The 16,430-nt window shown below is 42.1% G+C and overlaps 2 protein-coding genes across 7 annotated transcripts in view; both read left to right on the top strand.

The window, feature by feature from the left end:
• The window catches only part of LOC112141239 (unconventional myosin-IXAa), a 132,221-nt gene extending 121,446 nt beyond the window's left edge, over positions 1-10,775 (top strand). For 4 of the 6 annotated variants that reach the window (XM_024264336.1, XM_036212248.1, XM_036212247.1 and 1 more), the window contains 11 exons: positions 752-863; positions 1,400-1,461; positions 2,860-3,052; positions 4,357-4,485; positions 4,564-4,669; positions 5,235-5,366; positions 5,486-5,609; positions 6,260-6,313; positions 7,092-7,291; positions 7,985-8,127; positions 8,780-10,775. In XM_024264336.1, the coding sequence (XP_024120104.1) occupies positions 752-863; positions 1,400-1,461; positions 2,860-3,052; positions 4,357-4,485; positions 4,564-4,669; positions 5,235-5,366; positions 5,486-5,609; positions 6,260-6,313; positions 7,092-7,291; positions 7,985-8,127; positions 8,780-9,165 (1,641 nt within the window). In that variant the 3' untranslated portion in view covers positions 9,166-10,775. Of the gene's footprint in view, positions 1-751; positions 864-1,399; positions 1,462-2,859; positions 3,053-4,356; positions 4,486-4,563; positions 4,670-5,234; positions 5,367-5,485; positions 5,610-6,259; positions 6,314-7,091; positions 7,292-7,984; positions 8,138-8,779 lie in introns of all 6 variants that reach the window. The other 2 variants (XM_036212249.1, XM_036212246.1) reach the window with 2 other exon arrangements.
• Positions 10,776-14,557: 3,782 nt separating this feature from the next.
• Positions 14,558-16,430, top strand: part of LOC112141245 (three prime repair exonuclease 4) — a 4,231-nt gene continuing 2,358 nt past the window's right edge. The window contains exons 1-2 of the mRNA XM_024264346.2: positions 14,558-15,207; positions 15,279-15,330. Of these exons, the coding sequence (XP_024120114.1) occupies positions 15,279-15,330 (52 nt within the window). The 5' untranslated portion in view covers positions 14,558-15,207. The remainder of the gene's footprint in view (positions 15,208-15,278; positions 15,331-16,430) is intronic.

Genomic DNA, 16,430 nt, shown 5'->3' with positions numbered 1-16,430 from the left:
CAAAGCAGCTTGCCTGTGGCTAAAGTATGAGCTAAGTTCCTTAGTAACTGCTAAAACAGTCAAAAAAGCTACCATTAAAAGAGCTGAATATTTTGATAGCTGAAAGAGCTGAAGAACTATGCATATCCAAAACGTACGGAAGAAAAAGGAATAAAAGGCCAGGTTCTATGTGGGTCTTGATTGGCGTTTCTGAAAGTGTTTGGGGGCCGGGCCAAATGTGGAGCCGGGCCTGTTCCGGCCCACAGGCCGTAGTTTGGGGACCCCTGGATTAAGGTATACGATGATGAAGCAAACTGTCCAGAAAAATGTCTTTTTAACACTAAAAATAATGAAAACTTAACTGAAGAAGTTAGGAAATAAACTTCACATAGACATAGAGAGAGTGGACAACTAGATAGGAAATAGAGCAACTTACTGGAAGTGTATATCTCATATAGATATAAATCTCATATCTTGCATTAGAGTGCAATTCGCCTTCTTCTGATTAGTGGACAATCGCATCACTTCCTCCTCTGCCTCATTGTGTACCTGTGCGTACACTGACACAGTAATTGTATTAGCAGGATGTTGTTCATGTTAAAAATAAACGCTGGAGACAATTGCGTTCCTTGAAAAGTATGAACACCACTCAGAAGTTCATCGCAGTTATGGCGGACAGAATCAAGCAAGCAATGCAGAGGAGACGCACCACTGACAGACTATCAGGTGTTACAGTTCTTAAGAAACACTTCATCTCTGCTGCCCCCTGCAGGTGGAGGAGATCAATGGCCACATTTTCAAATCCACTCAGTACAGCATCCCCACCTACTGCGAGTACTGCTCCTCACTCATCTGGATGATGGACCGAGCCTGCGTCTGCAAACGTGAGAACCACCCTGACCCGTTTTCACAATAACACGAGAGATTCTGTTTCATCTATCAAAAATGAAGTCACATATGTTTATCAACTACTCATGGAAAATGCATTTTTAGTATGGATGTGAGCTCACACTTGCTCTTGTTCTAAAGAAACATGTTGAAATCTGCAGCTTTGCCTCACATTTTACAAAGACTTACAAATATGCTCAATACACAAAACTAGTAATGTCCCTCTAACTCATTTATCCACTTCCACTCTCACCCAGGTGTGTAGTTTCCACCCTCATGTTACACTCTCTGTGATTCTCACCAAGCTAACGCACTTTCCATGCACGCCTGAGTGTTCGGGCAAATTCAATTAAAGCTCCCATTCCCTCCATAAATCTGTCTTCTATCTAGTTACAGAGCTCCATCTGCGCCGTCTGAGTGCAGATCCTGGTGTCTGCCTCGGCGCTCACCAGAGCGTTCGCTCCTCCTCGGTCTGGAGAACGCCACAGAGGCGCAGCCTTCTGTCTGACCGCCTCCTCTTTTGTCCCCGCAGTGTGCCGCTACGCCTGCCACAGGAAGTGCTGCTCCAAGATGACCACCAAATGCAGCAAGAAGGTAGGTGGGCTTTTATTTTGAAGATCAATAGTCAGGGTTGTACTTGAGGGGTCGAGGCTCAGTCCAGATTTGCTGGTTTTAACTTAGACAAACGCCAAAAACAAAAATGTATTTAGAGGTTTTCTGTTCATTACTAAGGGTAAATCAAAACTTTTTGTTTTTACACTTTTAATTCCCTTGTTTTTTACAGGACTTGTGTTCTAAAAATAACATGATAATTTGATGTTTTAAGGCTTTAAAACTCCTCACTACACACTTTCTTCACTCAGACAAACATGAACATTTTCACATTTCTCCTTGTTGAAACTCTCAAAGTTCATAGAAAAACAGGTCAAGGATTGTAGAACGTAAACAAAGATCTGATTGCAATCGAAGATTTATGTAAATGTGTCAAACAGAACACGTTCTGTAGGAGATTGATTGACGAGTTCTACAGCCAATCAGGATTCAGAACAGTGTGCTGTGAATAAAATAAATACAATTACACTGAAAAAACCTGCTACACTGCAAAGATGAACAGTACAGAGAGAAAAACACCAAATGTATCTTCAATTGTAGGTTTTAGTATGACCTCTTTTAACCTCTACAGACCTGTAGAGATGAAAAGAGGTCTTAAGAGGGTAACTTCACAGTTCAACCGTATTTCTTTCTGTCGTAAAAACATTCCTGATCTTTTAATTATTAATATTCAGTTTTAAATGAAAAATTGCTTTTTTTTAAAGACATATTTTCTGCACAGCAGCAGTAGCTCATTAGAAATACAATTCTGGGTTGTGGGCGGGACTGTTGGCACAGAGCAACCCCTCCCTATCGCTAAGAGCTCTGTCTGCCCACTCACACGCAAACTTACAGCTTCAAGCTAACATTAGCGGCACAAAAATGAAAAGCAATATTGGATCAAAGCAGCTGTAGAGTTTTCAGTATTTTAATTTGCAACAGCACGAGTGTCGAACGCTCATCATGTCTTGCACACTTAAGCGTGAGCAGGATACGTGCAGGGGGAGGGGAGACTTTGGCCACGCCCATTTCAGAGTCTGCATCATTAGTCTGAACATTTTCAAGCATCTGGTTTTCTGATCCAATGTGATTAAATCAAGAAATACTCAGAAATGAAGTTTCAAATAAACATTTTTTCTATCGGTCGTCTGCTATGAGAGAATGCTGCAAGAACATGTTAAAAACACAAACAAGACCATTTTCATTGGAGTGGGTCGTTAAGGTTAATTTTTATGGTCGTGGATGTTCAGATGTTACAGTTGGTGTGTTTATCCTAGAAAGGGAAGATGATAGTTCTCCCTGTGCAAATGGTTGTTTTTACAATTATATTGATTATGTTTATTCTCTTATCTAAATCTCTGAGTTGAAATTGTTTCCTCATTCTTCTCTTTCTTCCCCCAGTATGACCAGGAGCTGTCTTCCCGTCAGTTTGGCGTGGAGCTGTCCCGTCTGACCAGCGAGGAGCGACCAGTTCCTCAGGTGGTGGAGAAACTCATCAACTACATTGAAATGCACGGCCTCTACACAGAGGGGATCTACAGGAAGTCTGGCTCCACCAATAAGATCAAAGAGCTGCGACTGGGGCTGGACACAGGTGAGACTGTCAGAATCTAGTGGCAGAATTTCCCTTTTCTTCAATGTTTAAGACCTTTTTGAAATGTGAAATACCTGGAGACCCTCTCCAATCCCCCTTTGATCTAATGTGAAAGTGTTCCAGTGGTCTTCTAATTATGATTATGCCATTTTTAGCCAAAATCAAAAAAGCTTTGTGGTTTTCTTCTTAACCTCTAGGGGTGTAACAATTCATTTTACCTTCGGTTCCGTATTTGTGGTTGTCAGTTCCATTCCCTTTTGATTTTTGGTTAATCTTGAATGGTCTGATTGGATTAAATTCACTGAATAAACTGGATCCAGGACATCTTTAGCTAAAACTTAAACCAGTATGACTCAGAGATAAATACCTGGTACTGAACAGTGCAGGTGAAGTTTTCCAGATTCCTTGTATTTCTTCAAGATAATCATGTATAGATTAAATATGTCTACAAACAAGTAAACAAGAATGAATGTCAAATGCATTAACATTTTAGTTTAAGTTCAACTGTTGTTTTTCTACATCAAAATAATCCAAAGGATTATTATTAGAACATTCTATCTCACTGTATGGTCACATGACTTTGATTAATTCAAAGTATTTCCACACATTGGACTGGAATGATCATTTTTTGCTTCATTACATCTGAAGGTACTCGGTCGTTTTTAGGTTATTGTAAAATATGCCTGAACGGAGGCTCATTTTTACGTTGTTTGTTCAAACTTTACGTCAGATTTTGTGCTGTTGAGCCTGCAGCTGTCGATCAGGGTAAAATTGTAGTTACTGGGGGTAGCAGCTTTTCTTTGGCTACAAAAGACAGATTTTAATTCATCAGATTTTAATGAATCTGAAGATTAAGGCCCAATCCGACTTCTTCCCTTCTCCCTTCCCCTCCATTTGAAGGGGGAGTTTCAGTGTAAGTGTGTCCAGGAAATGTATTTTTTAAATCCAACCCTCCAAACGGAGGGATACAACGTCCTCCCCCACGAGGCTAAACTTCGTTGTGCTGAGAAGCGCTTTTCTTCACGTGTGTGCTCTGATCCCCTGAAGTTTATATTTAAATTTAAGTAATGGCTTTTTGTCGTAGCACGACCTTTCTAAAGTTATAAAACCGCTGTAGTTATGTATATTCAAGCGCCGGAAGCTCGGCGCTAAAGCTAGCAGACGGGTGATTATTGATGACGTATCGACGAAAGTGACGTCAGAAATATTAGACAGTATTTTATCATAACTCTCCGTTTGGAGGGCTAAGTGAAGGGGAAGGGAAGAATTCGGATTGGGCTCAAGTCTAAGCTTCTTCTGTCCAGATGTGAGCAGCGTGAATCTGGACGACTACAACATCCACGTCATCGCCAGCGTGCTCAAACAGTGGCTCCGTGACCTGCCCAGCCCCCTCATGACCTTTGAACTTTATGAAGAGTTTCTCAGAGCCATGGGTAAGTCGTCTCTAAAAACAGTCTGTCTGGAGCTGGAAATGTGGTCTAACGCTGTCAATGTTTGTGTTTCATCTCCAGGCCAACCGGACAAGCGGGAGGTGATCCGCGGCGTGTATTCTGTTATCGACCAGCTCAGCAGGACACACCTCAGCACGCTGGAGCGCCTCATCTTCCATCTGGTCAGGTGAGCAGGGGGGTGCTTGGTTTGGCAAAAGGTCCTGCAAGAAAAGTTTTGAAGATGAGTTCTACCAGTGTTTGATCATCAGGACAGTTGGCTATGCTCATGGATCTGGTGTCTCCATATCACGGATCATCTTTAGATCTATTCTAAAAGTCTTCCCAGTGGTCCTTTATCTGTCATTATACTGTTTTAGCCAAAACAAACAAATATCAGTCATTTTCTAGGACATAGTTTCTGTAGAGCAGCAGGAGTTAATTAGAAATTCACCTCCAAGTTGTGGGCAGGACTGTTGGTGAGGATCAACCCCGCCCCCCTTCCTTTCCCCGTTGCTAAGTGCTCAGAGCAGGGAGCTTGTGGCCCACTCAGCCTATTTTCTACGTCACACAGGATTTTTTCCAAACTGCATTTTTTCATCTGCTCCTGATTCACCAGGATTTGAATAAATGCTTCATTTTCTTGATGTCTTCCATCATAAAAACACCATGTTCATCAGAGAAGGTTTTTAATACCAGTGTTATTAATATTCTCTATGGTCAGCCTCAGTAATACTGTCGCTGCTGTTTGCCAGAATTGCGCTGCAGGAGGAAACCAACAGGATGTCTGCCAACGCGCTCGCCATCGTCTTTGCTCCGTGCGTCCTCCGCTGCCCCGACACCATCGACCCCCTGCAGAGCGTCCAGGACATCAGCAAAACCACGGCGTACGTCCATCACTGACTACACATGCATTGATTTATGAAGAATTTAGTTCTTATTTCCCCGAGTTATACCTCAATATAGTAACCACCTGAAATCCTTTGATCCGTTTTGTGTTGTGCAGGTGTGTAGAGCTGATCATCAACCAGCAGATGAGCAAGTACAAAGCTCACCTAAGAGACATCAGCAGTCTGGAGTTTGCAGAGGGCAAAGCCAAGAGCCGACTGACCCACATCGGCAGGTCCATGGTACGATCAGAACTCACTCAGCTGAAAAATCAAGCAAACATTTTGTAGTTCTCATCCATATTTTAAATATATGCATCAAATAATTTGGATTTGTGGACGGCACGGTCCTGACAACCACAGCAGGAGTTCTTTCTCTCATTTTTTGTTCTGGTTCTGGTTATCATGAATCAACTAGAAACCAAAAGCTGTAAAAAAGATATTTTTCTTTTTACTGATTGGTGGCTTTTTATGATAGACTTGATCTCTTAAGTCCTCCCAAAAAAAGTACAAATGTTTGCAAACAAGGCAGCTAAATGAGAAAGCTTCTTGATTGTTTATTTTTCTGCAAAGAAATGAAAAAGATGATCAGTGGGAGCTGGTAAGTCAAAGTGATGCTTTAGTGAGAGTCTCTGAACTTCTGGCATTAATGGGTTTATAGTGATTGCAGGTTTGGAGGTAGAAACTATGAAAAGCTACATGTTAACACAACTCATCATGTCAAACATGAATGATTCTTTCACACTTCACTATGATAATCAGCTGATTGATCCAGTCAGATCCAGTTGTTCACAGTTGAGTTTGCTGCTCCCTAACCCTGATCTGTCCTTCCTTACTTCTTTCCTTCGTTTTCTCCTCCCCTCCTTCTATCCTCACGTCCTTCCTTCCTCCAGAAACCTGTACTTATTGCTGTTAGGTTTATGAGCATTACCCGCACTCCCACCGCGGTATGTATGCCCCTCCCACTCCATGCCTACAGCCAGTCCTGTCCCGTCCATCATCGGACCGCTCAGCCCGCCATAATCTCTGTCCCGTTCAGTCGCAGCTCCACATCAGTCTGTCATTAAGATCACTGTTAGGTGTCTCATCTTTAGAGTCCATCTTTCTTTCCGTTGGTGTTTTTATTGTTCAGCACAGCGACCAACACCAAAAAACCAACAAACTTAACAAGCGTTTCTACTTTTTACATGTAAGGAAAGTTTAGTTTTTTTATTTTTAAGAATTAAAATCAGTAAAATGAGCATTTTCTTTTTTTCAATGTTTGGACATTTAACAATCTCAAAAATTAATAGATGCACAAAAAAACTGCATGAAGGAATTTCCTTATTTCAGCTTTTCATTGCTACCCTACAAATAGCTTTAGTTTCATACTTTACGTATGAAGACCCTCATAGAAATGGAGTGTTGTTGGACAGTGGCGCCGTCAGCTGCTGACCTCCTCCTCGGATGTCCATGTTGTTTTCTCACTCAGAGAGCAGCCATGCAGCTTTTCTCATCGCTCTGTTTGTTTCTGCTTGACTTAAACTGAAGGTAATGTCTCCCCGTGTGACGCTTGTGTAGTGTGGGCGGAGCCGCCCTTCCAGTATTTCCAGCAGTGATGTGGTCAGCGTGGAGTCTGAACATCCAGCCGTGTGTGTGGCGCCTATGCTCTCTGTTCTCCATCGCAGTCTCCTCATGGTCCACCGTCTCTTCAACCCGCGATGTCGTTGTTCCTGATATTTGCAGGCCAAAAGTCGCGTCCGGCAGAGCGGCTCCCACATGACCTCGCCTCCTCTGAGCCCCAAAGGCCCCCAGGTGGTGGATGGAGGCACTGCAGGCGTAGGAGAGGACGCGGCGGAGGTGGTGTTGAGCGAGCAGCAGCAGCTGGCCATGCAGCAGGAGGAGCGGATACTGACCGAGCAGATCGAGAGTCTGCAGAAGGAAAAGTATGCAGCGATGTGCTGTTTTAGGCTGTTTTCTACTTATTTTAGACTTATTTTGACCCTAAGCAGATGCTCATCCGCTTAAACTGTCTGTGACAAATAGTGTTTTAGGTTGAAAGAGTTCAAGTGCATGTTTTTAAGAAATGTTGTATAATTGTAGTTATTAAAAAAAAGCTTTCTGTGTTTTTTTCTATTTGTGCAAAAATAAATTTAAAAACAAAAAAAAAATGTTGGTTTTAAAGGTTAACTTGACTGAAAACACAAACTGTAGTAATTGTAATTACAATCTACACAACAACTGCATTTCAAATGAAGTAAATTCTAATTTTCAAATTATATCGTGACAACATTATGTCTAAGGGAGAGAAACAATATCAATAGTTATAAAAAGAGAATTCTCAAAATAAATTCAAATAAATAACTTTGAAGATAAATGAGGAGTGATTAAATAATATTTATTAATTCATTAAATTTACTTTAAAGTTCCTGGAAAATTATGTTTTACACAGTGATAGAATGTTGTGTATTTTTATTAAAAAAAAAAGAAGATAATCAAAGCAAGAATTAAAAAAAAAGGATCAATATGAGAAGAAACAACTGTCCTTTTGTTGGATTTTTTTACTTTTTACCGATTTGTCTGACAGTCCAGCTTTAGCTTAATTATGCTAATGTTCGAAAACCGCACATTTCCTGCAGAGAGGAGCTGACATACGAGATGCTGATCCTGGAGCCACGGGCGTCCGATGATGACACTCCAGAGTCGGAAGCATCCATCGGCACAGCAGACAGCTCAGAGAACATCACCATGGAGACGGAGGGAGCCACATCTGACCCCTCGGGTACATAAAAGTGTGTTGCATGCATTTGTGTCATACAACTAGACAGTTCCTCTCACAGTTTCACAAGGTATTCAGACCATTGACTGTAAATGAGAACTGGACTGACTGACTCCTCCCACTTTGCTTTCCAAACAGGAAGTACCCACTGGCTCCAAGAAGCTAAAATCCCAAAGACTTCTATTGAGAATTAAACAGCTATTACTCTATTTTTCAAAATAACAATTTTTGCTCTGATACCTTCTTGTGTTGTTGCTATTTCAATGTTTTAAAATATTTTTCTGTAGTTCAAGTTCCTCAAGTTATAAACTGACCAATCAGATGCCTCAATAAAGTGTGGGGTCTCACATGGAGACGTTTGAAATGATAGGGGTGTGGCCTTCCTACCAGTCCACTCCTGGTTGGTGAGAGCGGTTGCCATAGAAACGATGACTCATACCAATCACAACTTACTGATGACTCCTGATTTCAACATGGTGTCCGAATTAACTTAATTTGAGCTGGAAGTAAAACCATTTTCTATGGATGACATCACACTAACTCTGTCCAGTTCTCATATACAGTCAATTGTTCAGACCCCTTGGGGGTTATTAATGCACAGTAATTAGGGGGGCTGAAATGAATTGAATGTCTTTATTTTGCTGTTTTCCAACAGAGCGCAGCACCTTCCGATCCAGGAAGTCTGAGGGGAAAAACCGGCGAGCTCTGTGCCGCCAGCCAGACTCCCAGGACTCTGCTGACTCCGCCTCCACCATTTCCTCCTTCCAGCTCTCCTCCTCCGTCTCTTCCAACACCTCCGGCTCCCCGATGCCTCACTACCGCTTCCGCTCGTCCTCCTCTGGACCCCTGCTCACGTCTGCTGGTTTGGGGGCCCCGCTGGCGGAGGCAGAGGGGGCCCAGAAGAGCAGCAAGACTCGACTCAGGCTCAGGCTGAGCCGCAGCTCGCCGCGCGAGTCCTCAGGAAGCCATCGGAGGGAGTCGGACTTCGGCTCTGGGCCGCAGCCGCTGGTTCTGTACGGCAACAAGGAATTCATGGTGTGACGAGGAGGAGGGGGCGGAGCACACCGTTTTGGAACAGGACGGTGTAGTTGAAGGGGAGCGAGGAGAGCACCCCCAATGCTGGCCCAGTGAAAGCTGTGAAAATGGAGCAGTGCTGGAAAGATGCACAGAGCCCGAGCACTGACCGTCCACGAGAGCTGCTCGACTCCTCATGGAGCGCTGGGGGGGCTGTTAGAGGAGGAGAAGAAGGGAAGGCGGTAGAAAACACGCAAAGCCAAATCCTCCAAAGCTGTTGTTTTTTTAGCAGACGGTTAACGCCACGCCGAACAAATAAAAAATGTAGCCATACTGACTGAAGTGGCAGACGACTTCTCGCTCTTTACGTTTACACGAAACGCACCAGCCAGGAGGCTGCAAGCTTCTCCATCACGCCTGCTCCCCCAAAGTTAGGATAACATTACAGCTGTATGTTCATTATTGTTATTATTATTATGCAGTGGACTGAAATGTACATAGAAAGAAGGTCCAGTTCTGCTCCTGGTTGTTTATTGATTTAATTCGACTTCCTGTTTTGTACAGTCAGGATTCCTTCTTTGTTTCTGCTTTACTTTCCCAGTTCAGAAAAGAAGTTGGTGATCCGTGAACGGAACTGGATGGCAGAAATCTTTCTTTCTTTCTTTCTGTTCTTGCCTTTTGTTTTTCCCTCCTTGTGTTCAGAAGCATCAGTGTTACCACGTCAGGACTTGAATTTTTTATGTATATTGTTGCTGTATTATAGCTGGTATTTTGTTCTGATGTAAGCCATTTTTTTCTCTCCTGTGTGAATACCTGAGTGAGTGAAGCCTCGATTTCATACACTAGGATACTTTAGGAATGTTGGTGTAAGGGTGGGAACGGTCTCCGTAGCAACCGTGCGACACTAAGTGACTTTAAAAGGAAAGGGGAGGTTTTTAAGTCTCTTGCACTCATCCACACGCTCAAACCGTCCGTGAAGTCCGCTGAGCCACACTCTCCTCTTCCTCCTTCTCTTCATCATCATAAAACAACAGTAGCTCTTCTATCTTCTATCCGGTTCTGGCTGTGAAAAGTAGCATTTAATCTGCCTGGTAACCAGACGTGTAGCAGCTTGCTCAGACCGTCCGCAAAACGGTTTTTCTTCTCGTCCAAACTGCCTGTGATGTTGACTCTGCATTTAAAGCACTAAACCTTCTGCATTCGGCAAGCTTTGCTCTCATCTTACAACACGGTCTGCAGCTGCAGGTCTGTGTGAATGCTGCCTCAGCTGCTCTCACTAACAGCATATTGTAAACCTATTTAAGTCTTTTTCTGAAGGGAGCGGAAAGAACAAAATCCATTACCACTCAGATATCTTCATGTTCATATTTGACAGGATGTGTTTTTTTGTTTTTTTTTTGTTCATATGGCATTTTTGGAGGGAAAATGATTAAAAAGTATTTAAAAAAATATTTATAATAAAAATTAAAAAAATCAAATAAAAAGTTCCTGTAACTGTCACTGGAAGGCATGCTCTGCTTTCTCTGGTTGTTTTGCTCTTTGTTCCTCTTTTATACACAAGTGTATGTATACTATTTATGATCATGCTTTTGGGATGTACAAAGAATCTGTTATAAAAGGATATATTATCCTGTCAACGGTTCCGTACTTATTATTCAACATTTTAACAGGCCGCTCGGGTCAGTTCTTGTGCTTCATAGCAGAAATAAGTCTGTCTGCACCACCTGGGACACAGTCATGTATGTTTAAGGTGCAATTCGTGTTATATTTCTTTTTTTAATGATATACACATGTCTATGGTTGTAAGAAAAAAAGACTCTATGGGGAGGGGTGGGTGGGGGGGGTTCATCTGCTTATTAAAAAAGCAAAAATGCAGCCAAACATTAAAAGGACTTCTGTCTTCTTTTGTTTGACTCTTTCTAAATCATTCAGATTTGGTGGCTATGGTTTGGTAACTGAGCTTCAGTTCTCTCCATAGGTTTTCTTCAGGATTGAGGTCCAGAGACTGGCTGGATCACTCCACGACCTTAATTCATTCATTCTTGGCTGTATGTTGGAAGACCAATTAAAGCCTCGTCAGGTTTTGACAGGACATGGCTACCATGGATACGGTGAAGTAGACCTGTGCAGGAAAAACGTGAGAATGAGAGGAACCAGAGTGGAAGAGTGAGATTACAGGGAGAAGAGATAAAGAAGGTGGAGGAGTTTAAGTATTTAGGGTCAACAGTACAGAGTAATGGAGAGTGTGGAAAAGAAGTGAAGAGGAGAGTGCAAGCAGGTTGGAATGGGTGGAGAAAAGGGTCAGGTGTGATAGAATGAAAGGAAAGGTGTACAAAACTGTGTTCATGGATGCAGAGAACAAAGACTTGAAGGTCACTGATGTTAGAGGAGAGGATGCAGAAGACGGGGTTAGATGGAGGAAGCTGATTGGCTGTGGATTGGATATATTAGCTGTAGGATTATTCTCTGTGTGAACGGGACGGGACAGCAGTGAAAATCCACTCCCGTGTCATCCTCCACTTCTTCACCACCAGAGTCATTCTACACACCACCATCCTGTGCTGTCTGGAAACACTCTCACCAACCACTACTTTACAGTCACTGATCTCCTTCAGATTACACCGTCTACACAAGATGTAGTCTATCTGTGTGCTTCTACCTCCACTCTTATAGGTCACTCTATGTTCCTGTCTCTTCTCAAAGAATGTATTCACTATCGCCATTTCCATCTTTTTTGCAAAATCAACCACCATCTGTCCTTCTACATTCCTCTCCTGGATACCAAACCTGCCCATCACCTCCTCATCACCTCGGTTTCCTGCACCAACATGACCATTGAAATCTGCACCAATGACAACTCTCTCATTTCCAGGGATGCTCATCATCACTTCATCAAGATCCAACCAGAACTTCTCCTTCTCTTCCAGCTCACATCCTACCTGTGGGGCATACCCACTAACAACATTGAACATGACACCCTCCATTTCTATCTTCAGACTCATCACTCTATCTGACACTCTTTTTACCTCCACAACACTCCTAACAAACTCCTCCTTTAGGATAACTCCTACTCCATTTCTCTTCCCATCTCCACCATGATAGAACAACTTGAACCCTGCTCCTAAACTTCTAGCCTTGCTACCTTTCCACCTGGTCTCCTGGACACACAGTATGTCTACCTTTCTCCTCTGCATCATGTCCACTAACTCTCTACCCTTTCCTGTCATAGTTCCAACATTCAAAGTCCCAACTCTCAGTCCAACACTAGTGACTTTCCTCTTCTCTCTCTCCCTACGAACCCGCCTTCCTCCTCTCCTTCTTCCACCAACAGTAGTCCAATTTCCACCGGCACCCTGTCGGTGAACAGCACCGATGGCGGTCGTTGTTAACCCGGGCCTCGACCGATCCGGTATGGATTTCGTAGGTCTGATTCGCATATTTGATTTGGCAAGACTGACATACGTCACGTGACTGGAAAATCCAACACCGTTGCAGACTGCCTCTTGCGTGCGCTAGTGCCCCCAGGGCTTTTCCATACAGACTTCTGCTATGGCTGCCGAGCAGCCTGGTGATGCAGACACCACTGCCCTCCGCTCTGGGAGTTCGGGCCTTAAGCTTCAAGATGGCCGCGGCCTGTAGTGCCAGTGGGATGGCGTCGGTGCATCTTTGATTCTGTTCATTCCCTCTCACACCCGGGTGAACATGCATCAGTGAAGCTGGTCAGTTCACGTTTTGTGTGGCCTGGGTTGCGGAAAGATGTGAAGGGATGGGCCGCATCCTGCATTGAATTAAAGTTCACTAAAGCCCCCCCCCTTGAGCCATTTCCGATCCCTCCCAAACGTTTCGACCATGTGCACGTGGATTTGGTTGGTCCTCTGCCTCCGTCAAAGTGCGTCTTCACGCACTTGCTGACAATGGTGGATCGGACCACCAGGTGGCCTGAGGTCGTGCCTCTGTCCTCCACTACATCTGCCGACGTGGTCAGTGCGTTTCTCTCTACGGGGGTCCCCCATTTTGGTCTGCCGTCAGACATTACGTCAGACAGGGGCCCCCAGTTTGTTTCAGAGCTCTGGTCGGGAATGGCGCAGAACATGTTAAAGACACAAAACACCATTTTAATTGAGCAAAGAATATGTTGTGCAAACTAAAGTTTGTCACCTGCCTTTTACCTAAAGACAGTTAGAATCTTTAGTAAAAAGAATTTGTCTCAATAGGTAATACGTTTTAATATGAAGTTTGAATGAGAGGTGTAGTACTGGAAGAGGGGTGGGTTCCCTGAACTTCATCAAATCTGTTTCTTTATACTCCTTTTAGTGCAACATACTAATAGAGTTGTTTAAAAAGTAATACATTTTTTTCAGGATTATGAAATGCTATCCTTGTCATTAACATATCTTCTCATCACGTGGTCACTTATCAGCAGCAGGGGTTCAAAGTCAGAGAAGGGCAACAAAAACACCTTTTTTGTTTTTTATTCTTAACAATATGGAAATTAAAGGCATTTTTAAAATAAAGTACTAAGAGATAACTACTTAGCTGTATTGTGTTGGTGAAAGTGACACAAGTGTCATTTTTTATGTAAACAATTTATTGCCAACATGAGTTCACCTATAGACTTGGAAAGAGTCACAACACTTGAAGTTTACAACACACTCAAGTCAGCACACAGACCGTGCAGGGACAGGAAGTACGATGGTAAGTACAAAATAAAACACGGGCGAGATTGTCAAAACAAAAGAACGGCATTTATCACAAGATCAGAGCTTCCTCACTATTTCATATTAAAATCTTTGAAATCTTAACAAAATCATGTGTTTAGAGGATAGGGTACAAAAGAGAATTTGTGAATATAGAAGAAGATTCACTTTGGGTTCAACTGTCAAAACCAGGAACATGTGTTTAAACCCAAAATGCAGGAAACTGCGCTTGGAGGTAGAAAACTTAAAGAATTATTTAAAAAAAACAAAAACAGAACAAAATAATATGGAGAAATAAAGATGGGAAAAGCAGATGACAATGTAGAACTGAAAACTAGACAGGTTTAAACACTGAGGAAGATTAACAGAAATAAATACAGCTGTAGATGATCAACATGAACCTGGAGTGACTGACAGGAGACATAACACAACATAACTCCACTGAAACATCAAACTAAAATCCTCACAGCAACAGTGTGACATTAAATATGATTAATTATCTGTATTAAACTTGATTCATGCTGATTTTGCCTGAATCAGAATGCAAAATAATGAGTCTCTACCAGTGTTGACAATTAAAACATGACACTTTTATCACTTTCACCAACACAGTTAATAAAGCTGAGTAGTTATCTCTTAGTTTCCTTATTTACATATTGTTTAAAGGATAAAAAAAACATAAAAATGTGTTTCTGTTTTCCCTTCTCCAACTTTGAACCCCTGGCCCTCAAAAATCCTGTGCACGCGTCCTGATCAGCAAAATCACCTCACAGTGACACATTTATAACTGCTGTTGGTTTCGATTAAGTTTCTTTTTCTGTGAAATAAATAACTCAGCTTTTTCGTGGTTTTCTGAGGAAAGGAAACCGATGAAAATATGTTTTTTTTTTTAATTCGGGGAATTTCTTGAGAGCAACAACATTACAAGCTATTCGTTTAGATTTTTAGTATGTAAAGGAAACGGTTACTTAATTGCTTTTAAAAATGTAAAGTTTAAGTCTGTTCAGTTTTCAATTCCTGCCTGTGTTTCCTCTTTATCTGTATCTGCCAGGATGTCAGACAATACCGTTCTCCGAGCAGAAGCCCCGCCCCCTCGAGCTCGTGCTCGTTGTCGCGCGGCTAAAATGTAACTAAGCGTGGAGGTGTGAGGAGAAAACTCCAGCTTCATCATGCAAATCCGCAGCTGAGAGCCGGGCGGGGCAGCAGAGGGGATATGATTCATCTGAGGTAGAACAGACCAACAGACCCGGACAGTTTCTCTTCCTCTGAAATGAAAGCTGGAGTCCATCAGCTCACCTGAGGAGCTTCCTGATCATGAACTCACAGAACATCCCAGCTGATCTCACATCTGGACCACCTGCCTCACTGAGAGGTGAGACTCCTGCTCTCTGTCAGGCTTTATTCTGTCTCCACGTTTCTAAACTCTGATCTTTCCTCCTTTAGATGGCTGCTGACAAAATCATTGTGTTCTTTGACCTGGAGACTACTGGACTGGGTAATCCGATTACTGTTTTCTCTGAAATATTCTGGTCATGTGAAGTGAACAGAAACACGATTCAGATGATGTATGTGTAGTTATATGGTGTCTGAAACTGTATTATTAGAGAGGACTTAAGTAGATAAATTTGATAGGGGGTGAGAAATCATAAGGGTTTTACTCCCTTTTGGATATTTCATGAATTTATTATTTTTTGTGTACAAAATAAACTATTATCATCATTACCAGTGAAGGCACCACATCTATTCATCCCCATTTATGTTTAGTGTCAGTATTTTAATGTCTGTAATAAAACTTTCTCATCAAAAGAGAAAAGGACTTTAAATCAGTTTTAACATTCTTTTTCCTCCTGTGTGTGTTCGGAAAACTGCACAAAAAAGTTGGATTTCTGTTTCTGTTAGTTTTGGTTTCACTTTTTTTTCTTTAATCTATTCTGGTGGTAACTTATTCGGAACTGAATCAGGGATTAAATCTTGTACTTTGGTCAGAACAGGACAACCTTTAACCAGCTAATCCAGAAATCCTCCTTTGTGTTCTCCTGCAAATGTAGTCATTCTGCACAGACCCCGCGGTGCCTTTCTGGTGTTAATCTTAACTGTATCTGCTATTTTCTTTAAGATATGTATATATTTCTGCAAAGCTGTGAAACTGCATTGCTGTTTTATTTTTTCCACAAGAGACAAAAACAGAGTTCCCACCTTTAATGTAGATGTAGATAAAACTTCTTCAGATGGACATGGAGTTGTGTTTCAGCTAAACGGAAGCTCAGTTTATGACTTTGGGTGTGTGACTGCCTGTCCTCATTACTCTGCCTGTCCTCATTACTATCTCGTATGACGTAACCTGCATGTTCTCAGTTCATTGCCCTTTATTAAAAAGTCATAAAATGGAACAGGAGTGCCAAAGTCAATAATACAGGGGCCGAACTCCAAAACTATGGAAGCCCAAACTGTTCATAATTATATAAATGAATACAACATTATTTAATCAAGCAACACTCCGATAAAATTCTTTTCAATAAATAATTGACCATTTTATTATGAAATACATTTCATTAAAATTTAAATGGACCATTTTATTGTGAAATGTATTTCATT

This window comes from Oryzias melastigma, linkage group LG6, assembly GCF_002922805.2.
Source record: "Oryzias melastigma strain HK-1 linkage group LG6, ASM292280v2, whole genome shotgun sequence".
Classification (NCBI taxonomy): Eukaryota; Metazoa; Chordata; class Actinopteri; order Beloniformes; family Adrianichthyidae; genus Oryzias; species Oryzias melastigma.
The sequence above is the reverse complement of the archived record's forward strand: the minus strand, read 5'-3'. Positions and strand labels throughout refer to the sequence as shown.